Below are 12402 nucleotides of genomic sequence, written 5' to 3' on the forward strand. Positions count from 1 at the left end.
GTAAGACCGCTACACCAATTTGTAGAGGCCGTTTTCAAGGGCGTACTGGGTTATTATTAGATGCAGAGCATCTGATTCACTCGCCTTGTCCCTCCGGCGTCGTCGTCGTTGTTGTCGTCGGCGTTGTCCACCCCTCTGCCATTCTCCTCGCCGCGCGAGCTGCGCTCTCCGCCGCTCTCCGCCGCTCACCCCCTCTCCTCTCCGATAACGAACACTCTCTCGCGAGGGGCATTGGATTGGATTTGATTGGATTGGATTGGATTGGCTTGGCTTGGCTTGGCTTGGATTCGGTTGGATTGGATTTGGATTGGATTGGATTAAAGTGGATTGTGTTGGATTGCGTTGCGTCATAGCCGCGGCAGACGCGCTGGGGCCGGCGCATGTGCAGTACTCTCTCTTCCGCGGTTTCCTCTCCTTCGGGCGCGCTGCGCATATAACCGGTGTGCCGTTCTCCGGCGAAGCAACATCCACGCTTGGCTCAAACACCTAGAGTCCACGCCGCTTTACAAGTACGCCAACGTCGTCATCGACTGGGACCAGCTTACGCAGTCCCCTCAACGTTATGAGCGCTATAAAACGCGTTCCCTTCGCCGCTCCGCCTATGCGTCGCATCTACACAGGGGTTCCCGCGAGGGGAGGTGGGAGTTTTTTTTCTAAAGGAACGGGGTCGTCACGGACACGACTAACGTGCTCCATTTCAGTCACGGGTGCAGGACCTACAATTAGCAGCTGATGGCGGTTACGGGCGAATACAGGACAGAGCCAAATTAAGTGGAAGAGATTTGGCATGGCATCACTATTACAATGGGGGCATCGGTGCAGTTGAGAGCCTGCTGGGGCTTACCACTTATTATACATAGGTGGTAGTATACCGTATTTACCCGATTCTAACGCGCCCCCGATTCTAACGCGCACCCGATTTTCCTGGCAAAAAAAAACAAACGAAAAGACTTGCACCTCCGATTGTAACGCGCACAGGACTTTGTGACCCAGACAAACGAATGCGAGAGAAACGGGCGATTTATTTCCCGAAGTAATCTCACTCATCTCACTCCTCGTCGCTCTCCGCTGACCACAACATCTCGTCCTCGGTGCCGTCAAGTGCGTTCGCGATGCCATACTTCTGAACGAACATTCAACCATGGTCGATGGGATCGTGGCCCACGGCCTCGCACGCCCATCCCGAGGGCTTCTCCAGAGGTGCACGCTTCAGCCGACCGCTCGTTTTGAACGCGTGGGAGCTGCTACTGCCATTGCTGTCATCAAGCGCGCAAGAGAAACGATTTGACAATTTGTGCGAACGCCGATAGAAAAGCCTTATCGCCTAGGCTTCCTGCGTTCGAAAAATCGTTGCTAAGAGCTTTGGCGCCATTTTGAGATGGCTATGGCGATGGGTGGGCCGAAATTTCCGCTGTTTCAGCAGTTTCGGTTTCGTATCCGATTCTAACGCGCATGCGATTTTTCGGCTTATTTTTCCGGAAAAAGTGCGCGTTAGAATCGGGTAGATACGGTATTTTCAATCGCAAATTACAAACGTGACTGTACCCAGCTTCGATAACCATACTTTTTCACGGAGAGGAAGAGGAGTGAATTTATAACAGCGGAGCTGTTGTATCTGGCGGTAACGTGTGGCGTTTAACGCTTAACGCGTTAAAAATTACCAAGCAGATGTGGAGCGCTCCTGAGCGCGTGCCTCGTGGCGAACGCCCAGCGTCCCAGGCTCGCACAGTGGCTTTAGAATAATAATAAAAAAATTAGCAGTGGCTTAGCTCGGCTATGCCAGGATATACGTAGCGTGAGCTAAGATTCAGCTGGTTATTCTTAGGTTTCCTGGTTGTCTAGGATTAGCTGATTATTATGCTTACTGCTGCTAAAACGATTTCCGTTCCAATCCAATCCAATCCAGTCCAGTCCAGTCCAGTCCAGTCCAGTCCAGTCCAGTCGGGTCCAGTCCAGTCCAGTCACTGCAACTCGCGCACATAGTTTCTTACAATATACACTAGAGAGGAATCTGGCGCTAGCGTCTACGCTGCTCTCACCAAGGCCGTCTGTGTCGTCATGGGCCTCCATTATATCATGCGCTCGCCTTAGTTTCACTATTGGCTTGGATTGAAACGTTTTAGTGACCGCCAATTTAAACGAAGTGCCACAAAAACGCGAAGAATAGCGTGCAATAATGCAAGTGAAAAATAAAAACAGGCTGTTTTAAAACTGGAAAAAAGAAGTAAAGCGTATTTTTGCCGGAACGGTTGTTGTGCCTGCTATTCCGCAGGCCAAGGTTGTAGTTACGAACAATGGTAATATTTAGGGGGGAAACTCATTAGAGACTCTGATTTTATTAATTTTACCATTATTTCAAATAATACGTTTATATGAAAAGTTTGGAAAGTTTTTCGAGCGTGCCTATGAAAACGTTGTCTTCGCGGTGAACCGGTGCACCGACCGTCAGCTACAGTTTAACATGAAAAAAGAAAATGTGGCGTTAAACAGTCGTGGACGATGACAAGATAGGGCGCATACAGGCGCCCGCATCTGTCGTATCTTGTCTTCGTCGAAGTATCTTGTATCTTCGTCGTATCTTGTTTTCGAAAGAGCTGGCGGAAATCCCGAGGAGCGCCTCTCGTCGCCTAGCAACCAACAACGCCACAGCTGGCGCAACACCTGCTCCACGCAACCTCGACGCCACCCCAGGAACGCCGCGCATGCGCCGTGCACGTACGCACCACCGCGGTTGCCTAGCTGCATGTCGTCACTGAGCGCTACCGTGCATGCAATGCTTGGCATGAGGAACACGGCGATATCTATGCATATGACGACCACTACTGCTGGAACAGTGCAAAGCGACGACGGAACATGTAAGTACACAGTATCAAACTTGAACGAATGCGTGGTAGTGCTCACGTAGGAATCCTGCAACTTCGCTGTGGTTCAAGCGTTGCGCGACTTAGTGCATGCTTCGCCAGGTCTTTCTTCTTTTTTTTAAGTGCGAAGCCCCTTATAGGCTTGGGCTGTCGGCGTCGCCTCGTATAGCCACGGTGCTAGAACACCAGGACACTCCATTTTCAACGCCTCGCGCTAGTACGTTCCATCTCCGTGGGCAGAAACGCGTTCGAAATGACCCACCGGGACACTCGCTTTACAACGCCTCGCGTTAGAACGCTTCGTGCTTCAATGACACGTGACTTCTACATCAAAGCTGTATACCTCTAAATCCAAACGCTTTCATCTCCGTGGGCAAACACACCAATGCGCAAAGACTACACTTAGACACTGCATGCTTCGCCCCTCCCCAGGTTTCGCGTTAGTGGAGATGGCCCGGGATTTTTTTTTTTTTCTGTCTACCTTCTATTTTAAAGCGCGGCCATTTTAAAGCAGTGGCGCTCTGTAGGCACTGGCCGATATTGACCGCATTATCACGTGTGGCCGGCTGAAGAAGTTTTAGCTGACCGTTTCAGACGGTCGGCTCCGCTCCGATAGCAAGCGGGAGCGCCATTGCGCATGCGTGGCGCGCTCGCGCGCTACCGGAGATACAGGAGCGGGACCCCGCTCCGCTGAAGGGAGCCTCTTAGCGGACCGTCGCGGCAGCTTACGCTACAGTGCGGAATTTTAATATGGTTGCCCCCGCGATGCGAGCGCGCTACAGCGAACTTCGTTTCTTCATTTGAAACACGAGCGACGAAGGCGCGAAAGCGTTTCCGAATAGGCGATGGTGCCACACACCTCAAAGATCTTTAGAACGGAAGCGAAAAACGTCGACCGAAGCGCGGGGCTGCCTTTATGCAGCGCCGAGAAAGGCAGCCTTGGCTTGGCTATTCCCAAGGTTTATCGCCTTCTTTGTTGTTATTTAGAAAAAAACGTACTATGTCAGCGACTGCATTATAAAAAAAAGGTTAAATGAGGCCAAGCAACACGGTATTTTGCTTTGTTTGGGTGACCAAATACAAATTCTTATGTTTCCTTTAGGATGAAGTTTTGGTTTACAAGCGCACGCGAAACGACCAGTCACGCGAATCATTCCCCGTCGAGGGAGATACGGTTATCGCTTAGCTAAAAGCCTTTCGGCTGGTGACGCTCCGGTTGTGCTGAGCGGGACGTCGGGAGCACAGCGGAGCGTCAAAAACGGTCAGCTAAAACTCTCTAATATTTCGCCTAGCGTGCTTACTTGGTTACCGCGCTTCAGGTATGTGTGCTCCTCATTATTTCAGCCCAGATATGTATGCGCGCCCATTATTTGTGGCTACTGCAGGCTCAACACAGGGAAAGCGTTCCTCCTTTGTGGTATGTGCAGTGAGCTTCAAGGGCCCTATTCTCGACGCCCTAAATACACAGTGAACTGTGAATTTGCCGGAAGTCTTGTCTGATTGGCTTTCAATTTTGGTAACGTGCTTCCGGTTGTGTGTGCTTTAGTAATTTTGACGTTCCATGACGTTTACTGGCACAAGTTCTAAAGTTTCCCTTTTTTCTCTTCACTGAAAGCGCATAATTCTTGGCCGGCAATAAAAAACTTGACGAAATGCACCGGAAATGACAATGTAGGCCTGCCTTTCCTATTCAAAAACAATATGGCTTGTATCCACTCCCTCTCTGTAATTGGATGAGAAGGCATGACGTATTTTAAATAGTTGGCGCGAAGGGGTACGTCACCCATTTTTATCTTCAGCCTACGTAAAAGTGACGCAATGTTACGTAAATCTTCGAAAATGGCGGCTGCTGTCGCCATGAAATAGGGCAAAAAGTTTCACCGACCTTCGGCGCAGTAAAATCCCCGTGTTATTGCAGCAGATACAGTTTAGCATGACGCGCGGTTTAAAGCTATTTTCTACCGAAAGAAATGATAGTTTTGACTGTTTCCATGACAGCGATCACGGAGCATACAAATAACATGCCGTATTTTGTTTTTGTTTTTTATGCTTGGACCCCGTCCGGGGCACGAGACAGAGCCCCCTCGCGGTGGCTCCTGCCCCGCGTGACGTCATAAACACGTCACAGTGACGTCATATTAATAACAATTATTATTATCTTGCGTAGTATAATACAAAATGCTCATTTTTTTATGTTTTCAGTAAAATTAGAAAGCTACTCCATTGCTAGAAGTTTTCTAAACAAACCATTTATGTTCTTGCGGGAGCAGCCGGCGCTGCTGCTGCTGCCGCCGCGTTTTCAAAGCCCCGATTTTCTCGGGTCGACAACGTCACAACGTAGGTAAAGGAGAGTTGATAATTTTAGAAGCGTTATCACAAAGTGTGAGAGCGTTGCTTGTGTTTAAGTGTCATCCCGCGATCAAGCCAGCGTTTCCACACGGTAGCAAACTAACCGCCTTCGAGTATTGCTGACCTGTGAGTGTGACCGCCTGGTGTATTCCGATAGACATCATCGCGGCGCCGAGTGGCCCCGTTCGAACAACCCACGTGCAACGCAAGAAAGGACACCATCCGAGCGTAATTATGCGAGCCTGCTGCGTCATGTCTGCGCGGCGGCATCTGCTATCAACAGTTTGCACCACGGCAAGTTCAGAATGCTTAAATGGGTGGCCTGAAATCGCTGTGTGTGTTCTCGAAATGGCGTCTTAGGAGCGCCAAACGAACGGCGGAGCGTAGTGCTCAGGACGGAGGCTAGAATCGGCAATTGATATTAAGTGCGATGCACTTTATAAGCGACCCTGAAACCGCCGTCCGCATTGCTCCTCCTCCTCTCCCCTAGCAACGGCGCGAGGAGCGGAGAGGAGCGTCTGTAGCAACGGCGCAGGACGTCACACCCCACGTGACCCGCGCGCTCTCCGCCTCCCGCGCCGTGGCTGCGCGCGCCCGCGCCGGCTCCCGCACCGCTCCTCGCGCCGTGACGTCACACTCCCACGTGACCGCGCGCTGGCGCCTTTGCGTCTGCTCCCCTCTCCTCGCGCCGTGACGTCACATGCTCTGCAGCTGGCGCGCCTCTCCCCCCGTTAGGTTTGCACTCACCCTCGGCGCGCGCCTCTCCCCTCGCCTGACAGCTCCCCCTCGCCGGTACTGCGCCTCTCAAGGCGATGGCAGAATTACTACGCCGTGTACTCTCGGCGCAAGAAATGCATTCGCACTTCCTCACGATTCCCTTCGGGGAGGTGGGGGCAATTTTTTTTACTGGTCGCATGTGCGCATTACAAGTGAAAACCACAAATAGCTCGAAAAGGTAACCTTTGGTGTCCCCACACATGTACCGCGTACAACCCAGCACAGTAGTTTCCCTTCAAGATTAGCAAAAAAGACTCGAAAATCGGCAGTTTGTCGCACTTTTTGTATATATTTTCTAGTGGACTAAATTGTGGCTTAAGATTGTTTACCCGGGATACGTTTCGTGCCCAGAAACGTCTGGTGAGCATGCGCCTCATGCATCATAAATGCATGGTATTCAGCGCTTGAAAAGATTTTTCAGAAGAAATTATTGCAGCTGTAGTGGTGAGCCATTTCACTACAGTAAAATGCGGCAGAAATACATCTGCGACACAAAGGATGTGAAAGAGTGAGACCATTGGCAGTCTCTTATATCCCATGTCCCAGAACATGGCTGGGTAGTTTCCGTCATGCATTCAGCTCCTCACATTGGCACATACATTATGCAATGACAAATTAGGACCTGGGTCCTTAAAATGTGCGCCAGCTGGGCGCTCAATGCCATATCTGCTGCATTGGCATAACTTTCACGTCTCGCCGTATATCCGGTGGTATATGCTATGTCGGCCAGATTTTACTGAGCCCCTTCACGCCAAGGGACTTAATTCAGGACGCCCAGCCGGTAGGGTCAGAGAAGACTCTGTAAAGACAATAACAGGAAGAGCATACACTTGGCCGATCATCGCGTATAATACACATTCATGCACTCCAGCATATGAAAACCCATGGGTTCTACGCAGGCTCAATAGTCAACGTCATAGAGAATCTTAAGATGTGCCTGGAATGTGAAAGCATCAGCGGATTGTTTGTGTCCATGGGTATAACCAGCCAGCACGCTACAAATGTAATTGACAGGGAAAGGTCAAGGCTGCCATGGGGGGGGGGGGGGGGGGGGAGTTTAACCAAAAGAAATGGTGAAAAACGTCCCAATTTAAAACTACATTAGTGTAATATGGGAAGGAGTGACGTCATGTGGGTGTGCACTATAAACACCGTTATCAGTATGTTTTAAACACTCAAGTGATATGATCGAACGGAACTAGAGCTAGAGGCCCTACTGCAATCGCCCATATTTGTTTCTTTGCGTTGGATTAGGTTAGCGGCTGCAGTCGCACAAACAAGATTCTGTGATGTCATAGAGAAATAGATGGAAAATGTCTATAGAGCTCCCACTGCTTTGCACATTTTACGTAACATCAATTATTTGTTGGAAGTTTGCAATAAAATTGATGTAACTTGTTATTGGGTCAAAGAAGTTTTTTTTTAATGAACGAACCTTGTATTTATTCTTCGTGGCCTCTTTAACAGCCTGCCTACTGGGCCACTAAACGATGGTCGCTAAACAAATGCCCACTTACCAGCCAGCTTTGGTGGCTTGTAACGATTTACTAGGCATTTCCCATGGCAAACATAAATTCAAAGGAATCCACAATGGTACTCTGTAGGGCAGTGCAAGTCTCCAAAAAAAAATTTGACTGCAGGACTTGACACTCTTAACGCAACCTACAGGCTCCGTATGTGAAAACCAGTAGCCCACCCACACAATGACATGCAATAAGATAATGCAATGAGTCTCTGGTAAGAAGGCTTAAAGCGTAAGTTTTCAATGATTGATTTTCATGCGAGGCATTCAACGTGTGTGGATCGACTAGTTAGGTCTAGCTGGCCAGTTTGGGCGCAAAATACTCATTTTTGTGATTTGGGACAGTTTTCAAAGGCTTATCTAGATGTTTTTTTTGCCAGAAAAAGTGAAAGCTCCCAATCGGGGATCTTGAAAACATTGTTTAGCCTCTCCAGCAATTGTACGAGCCTGAGCTAATTCTGCTTATAGGTGGTACTCATGTTTTCAAGCTCCCTCAGCAAGGACATGAATGCAGTGACTAAGAAGGATGGTGGCCAAAGCAACAAGAGTCCCGTTGGTTTCTTGACCAACAGCCCTTCATTATCAAAACAGGCGAAAAGAGCCCTGACCACTTACAGTCCTCAGCTGGATTGTCAAAATACCTTCTGACATACATGTACAGTGCATTCACGACCCTTTCTCTCAAAAATATTTTGATTACACACACTCCCTCCATGGAAGGGGTTTGTTTCCAGCAAGGTGGCTGAAATTTGTGATTAGTAACATCAACTCGCCATTCGTCCCATTCATTTAGCATGCTTCCGAGCTTGACTTCAAAAACCCTGCTTTTCCTAATTTACGTATACGGCGACTGCTTGTGCAATATTCTCTAATATACCTCGATTCAAATAAAACTGTGTGCTATACCTTAAGTGCTACTGTGTCCATGCAGGCGTAACATTCTTCAATGGTGTTAAGTGAGATGCATTAAGCTCAGTACTAATAAACGTAAAGCCAGGGCAAGTAAAGTTCCCCTTGTTGTTTCAGGTTATCGAAACTATTTCTAAATTTTCGTAACTATTCTGTCTACCAATACTCTGGTGGTAAGTCAACTAAGCTCACCATTTTTCCCATGCCTTTATTATTGTTGTGCTCTGCAAACGCTTTCGCAGCTGGAGCATGCCTGCTGAATATAGGGCCAAAACCATTCTTTTGTTATTCCACATGATTGCAGCTGTATGAAACGTTGCTTTCGTTTAGTTTTAGCCAATGATTTCCAACAGGCCACTTAACTACTGTCAAAAGCATGTTAACACTTTATTGCTATTTATAAAAACCAGTATTACATCATTTTACATAAAGCATTTTGTTGTAACCTCGCTCAAGGTTTTTGTTACCCAGTCAGCCTGTTTTTTTTTTTTTTTTCATGGTGTCAAGGACATCTACACAACAAATGCCTTACTGCAATACATTCACATGCCTGTCACAGCAAATCAGCAGTGACAGAAGCCACACGTTTTGGCTTTTCAGTAGAGCTTTGATGTCAGCAAAAAGGAATCTTTTTCTTGGCTTTTCTGTAGAGCTTTGCATTCAAGCAAAAATGACTTGATGGTTTGGCTTTTCTGCATTACTCTAGTGTAGTGCTAGAAGCAATCACTTGCTTACTCAGATTTTTTTTCAAAGCTGTGTATCGTGCAGAAAAAAACCTTACGTTCTGTTTGGAAAAGGAACTTCATACCACACACTGTGCAGAGAAAGTAGAGCTACTCACTGACTGTTTGCACTGCCACGGAAGTTTGACAGAATCCCTCGTCATTGACAAACACAGTGTTTGCTTTCTGGCTTTAGGTGTGAAGCTGGGAGAGTTGGTTTATATTTTGGGGAAAAATACAGCTACAATAACGGTACTGAAGTGCAAAGAAAGGTGCTGTTATGAACACGGTGTCCACGTGTTCGAAGCCTTTTTGTCCAGTTTCTTTCCCTTGTTTTCCCGTAAAGACTTGTTGCAGTACCTGAACATAGCCTGTCTTTGTGTAACAAAAATGTCAACAGCGAAGCACTTATCTATGCTCACATGCTGCCCATTGACACCAAAGCAGAAGTATGTTCATTAGTCATTTTATTGTTGAGGCCATCCATGATACAGACAGCTTTCAGCTGTACTGCAATATTCACAAACACCAACAAAGACATTCATGTCCACACAGATGTCCTTGGTTCCAGTTCCTGCACAAGGTATTAATACTGTCGGGAGAGGGTAATGTCCAGCTGTACATGAACCATTCACTCATAGATGTGCTCCACAAGGGGTTTTTCAGGCTTGTTAGCTTAAAAAAAAAGTTCCAATTCCTGTATTTTTTTAAGCTAATGGTCACATAACACAAGGTGTCTCTATACACCACCCGAGAATGTGCTTTCTAGAAGTTGGGCTCTGGCGGGATATGCATCGTTGCGAACAAAATATGGGACACTGTATTGTGGCCCTTACGAATAAGCATATTCACTTAAGCAATTAGCCGGAACAGCGTTTCACACTGCGCAGAGGTCAAAAGCAATGGAACATGAAATATCTCCTCGCAGTTGGAAACTTTTACTGTTCACCTCCCCCCCCCCCCCCCTCGCAACCACTCCGAGAGCAGACAACTAAGCACCCCTTACCAGCTGTGAACACAAGTACTAATGTCGAGTTGGATTCCACAGGGTGCTCTAGCGTCACTAATTAGACTATGCTGAAGAGTACCGCCACTACGTGCACCCAGAAGCGTCTGGGGGCCATTTTGTTTTTGGCTTGCAGTGTTGCCATCTACCCCAACGAAACCGCCGCCGGTTGTGACGGGCAGAGTGTGACCGGCCGCTCTAGCGTCTGCGCATCAGAGAGAGAGAGAGAGAGAGAGAGAGAGAGAGAGAGAGAGAGAGAGAGAGAGAGAGAGAGAGAGAGAGAGAGAGAGAGAGAGAGAGAGGAGTACCCCAGAAACAAAATGTTTGCGCCCACATGGCAACAAACATCACGTATTGCCGATCGATAAATGAAATTGCGTGCGATTGCGGTTTACGGATTGCGTTCGACGATGCCCTTCGCTGCCTGACGATACTTGATTCGTGCACACCCTGACGCCGCTGACACTGCGTCGCTCGCGTTAGCGTGTCATCAAAGTCAGCTACCTCGTTAGCCACGGCGCGACGCGCTGGAAAATCCTGATCCGCACCATTGAGCCGCCAGAATCAAAACACAAGGCTTGGAATGCAAGTAGCGATCGGAACAAGCAGACAACGAATGCACGAGCGTAAAGCCATTCTACGCGAACTGTAAGACAGTATAAAGCTAGCAACATATTTAGCGGCGACAAAACAGTTCTAGGAGCATGGGAAAAGCGGGGCGAAGCAGCGTGCAAAAAAAAAAAAAAGCGTTAGGCTTACCAAGGCGTGCAGCAGCAAGTTCACGAAAAATACCCAATCTAAATATTTACAAGCAATCCTCCCAACAAGAAAAAAAATTGGGCCCATCTCCCCGCGAGGGGGACTCGAGTAAATGCGTCGCATAGGGGGTGGGTGTATTGCGTTAACGTTTAGTGTTTGGGGAATTGGTGGTAGTGAATGCGTTGTATCAGCAGCTTCTTGACGTAGTTTGAATGAGTCAAGGATATAAGGCGCGTTCGTAGCCTCCCATTCTGTGTCGGCTTTGTGGCGCAGTGGGTAGAGAACCATGTACATTGCGTTATATAGTGTAGGGGGAGGGGTGCGGACTACGACTACAGACGTCAACGCGGGTGACATCGTGAGTTACTGAAATGCTCTGCATTTAAAAGCGCCGCGAGGCAGCCGCTGTGCAAGGCAATGATACCACATTAAACGATGGGCACACACGTCGTCACCCCAACGCCGTGGCAGCCGTCCTCGGACCTCGTTTGTGTAAAAAAAAAAAAGCGCCATCAAATGACGACGTATGTTTAGTGACGTCACATAAATCACGTCATTAGTGTAGCCTGACGTCACTTCTGCGGGGCAGGAGCCACCGCAAGGGGGCTCTCTGTCGTTGGCGCAACAGCAACATAAGAGAGCAGTACAAGCCTCTCCGTGACAGAGAACCCAATGCATGGCATTTGTCCACACTCATCCTGCTGCTGGGTCGCATGACCAAATTAAAGAGAAAAATAACAAAAATAATCTGACTGTTTTATTCATTACTGGGATAATTGAAGTCTAACTTGACGAATGAGTGATTTGGCGGCATCGGTACGCTCCGCGGTTATCAGGCGTAGCGTTTCGCTGCCCTTATGAATCGTACAACCGATGGTCCCGGCCGTCTTTTTCTGTGGTCATACCATGAACTTGTAACATAGCAGCAGACGATAGCGTGGTTACGGTGACCACCGGGAAGCTGATAGCGCAACAAAGCTTGCATTGAAGCAGAGAGCTCAACTATGTTACTAAAAGCAATTGAAAGAAATAAATAGATACGGTAAAAAAGTTTGTGTGACGTTTTTTAGCTCAACACCCACCTTTCGCTTGCTTTTGGATCAACGTTACTCCATCGCCTGGTGGTGTTGGCGCCAATTTTAACCTGAAGGAATGTGTTTCCCTGCAGCCTCAGCTCCCGCCCTAATTTTTATAATACAAGTCAAGTGTTTTTATATCTTTTATGTACAATATTGGATACCTACCTTGGTTGTAATATTTATGAGTGAAGCGTCCAATTACACTGCATGCATGTCGTCATAGCTATGCGGGCCTCACGTCACTGATGGCTAACGTTGTGCTTAAGCAAAAAACATGCCGAATTACTGTGAATTTACGGGGTCGAGAACATAGTTTCATACTAATACACACTAGAGGGACATCTGGCGCCGCTGTCTAACTGGAGCCGCGCTTCGGCGAGCGTTCTGTCATGTACTGGGCAGGCACGTTCCACTTGTC

General features: G+C 48.0%; 1 protein-coding gene across 2 annotated transcripts in view; it reads left to right on the top strand.

Annotated features, from left to right (window-relative positions):
• The first annotated feature begins 2699 nt into the window (after positions 1-2699).
• LOC144163208 (tRNA (guanine-N(7)-)-methyltransferase) overlaps positions 2700-12402 on the top strand; it is a 103758-nt gene continuing 94055 nt past the window's right edge. The window contains exon 1 of one of the 2 annotated variants that reach the window (XM_077694065.1): positions 2700-2855. Coding sequence is in view for 1 of the 2 variants with exons in the window: in XM_077694063.1 (XP_077550189.1) it covers positions 2783-2855 (73 nt within the window). In the remaining variant the exon portion in view is untranslated. The remainder of the gene's footprint in view (positions 2856-12402) is intronic. The other variant, XM_077694063.1, reaches the window with a different exon arrangement.

Source organism: Haemaphysalis longicornis, unplaced genomic scaffold (assembly GCF_048455015.1).
Source record: "Haemaphysalis longicornis isolate Haplotype H1 unplaced genomic scaffold, Haemaphysalis longicornis Haplotype H1 scaffold_12, whole genome shotgun sequence".
NCBI classification, from domain to species: domain Eukaryota; kingdom Metazoa; phylum Arthropoda; class Arachnida; order Ixodida; family Ixodidae; genus Haemaphysalis; species Haemaphysalis longicornis.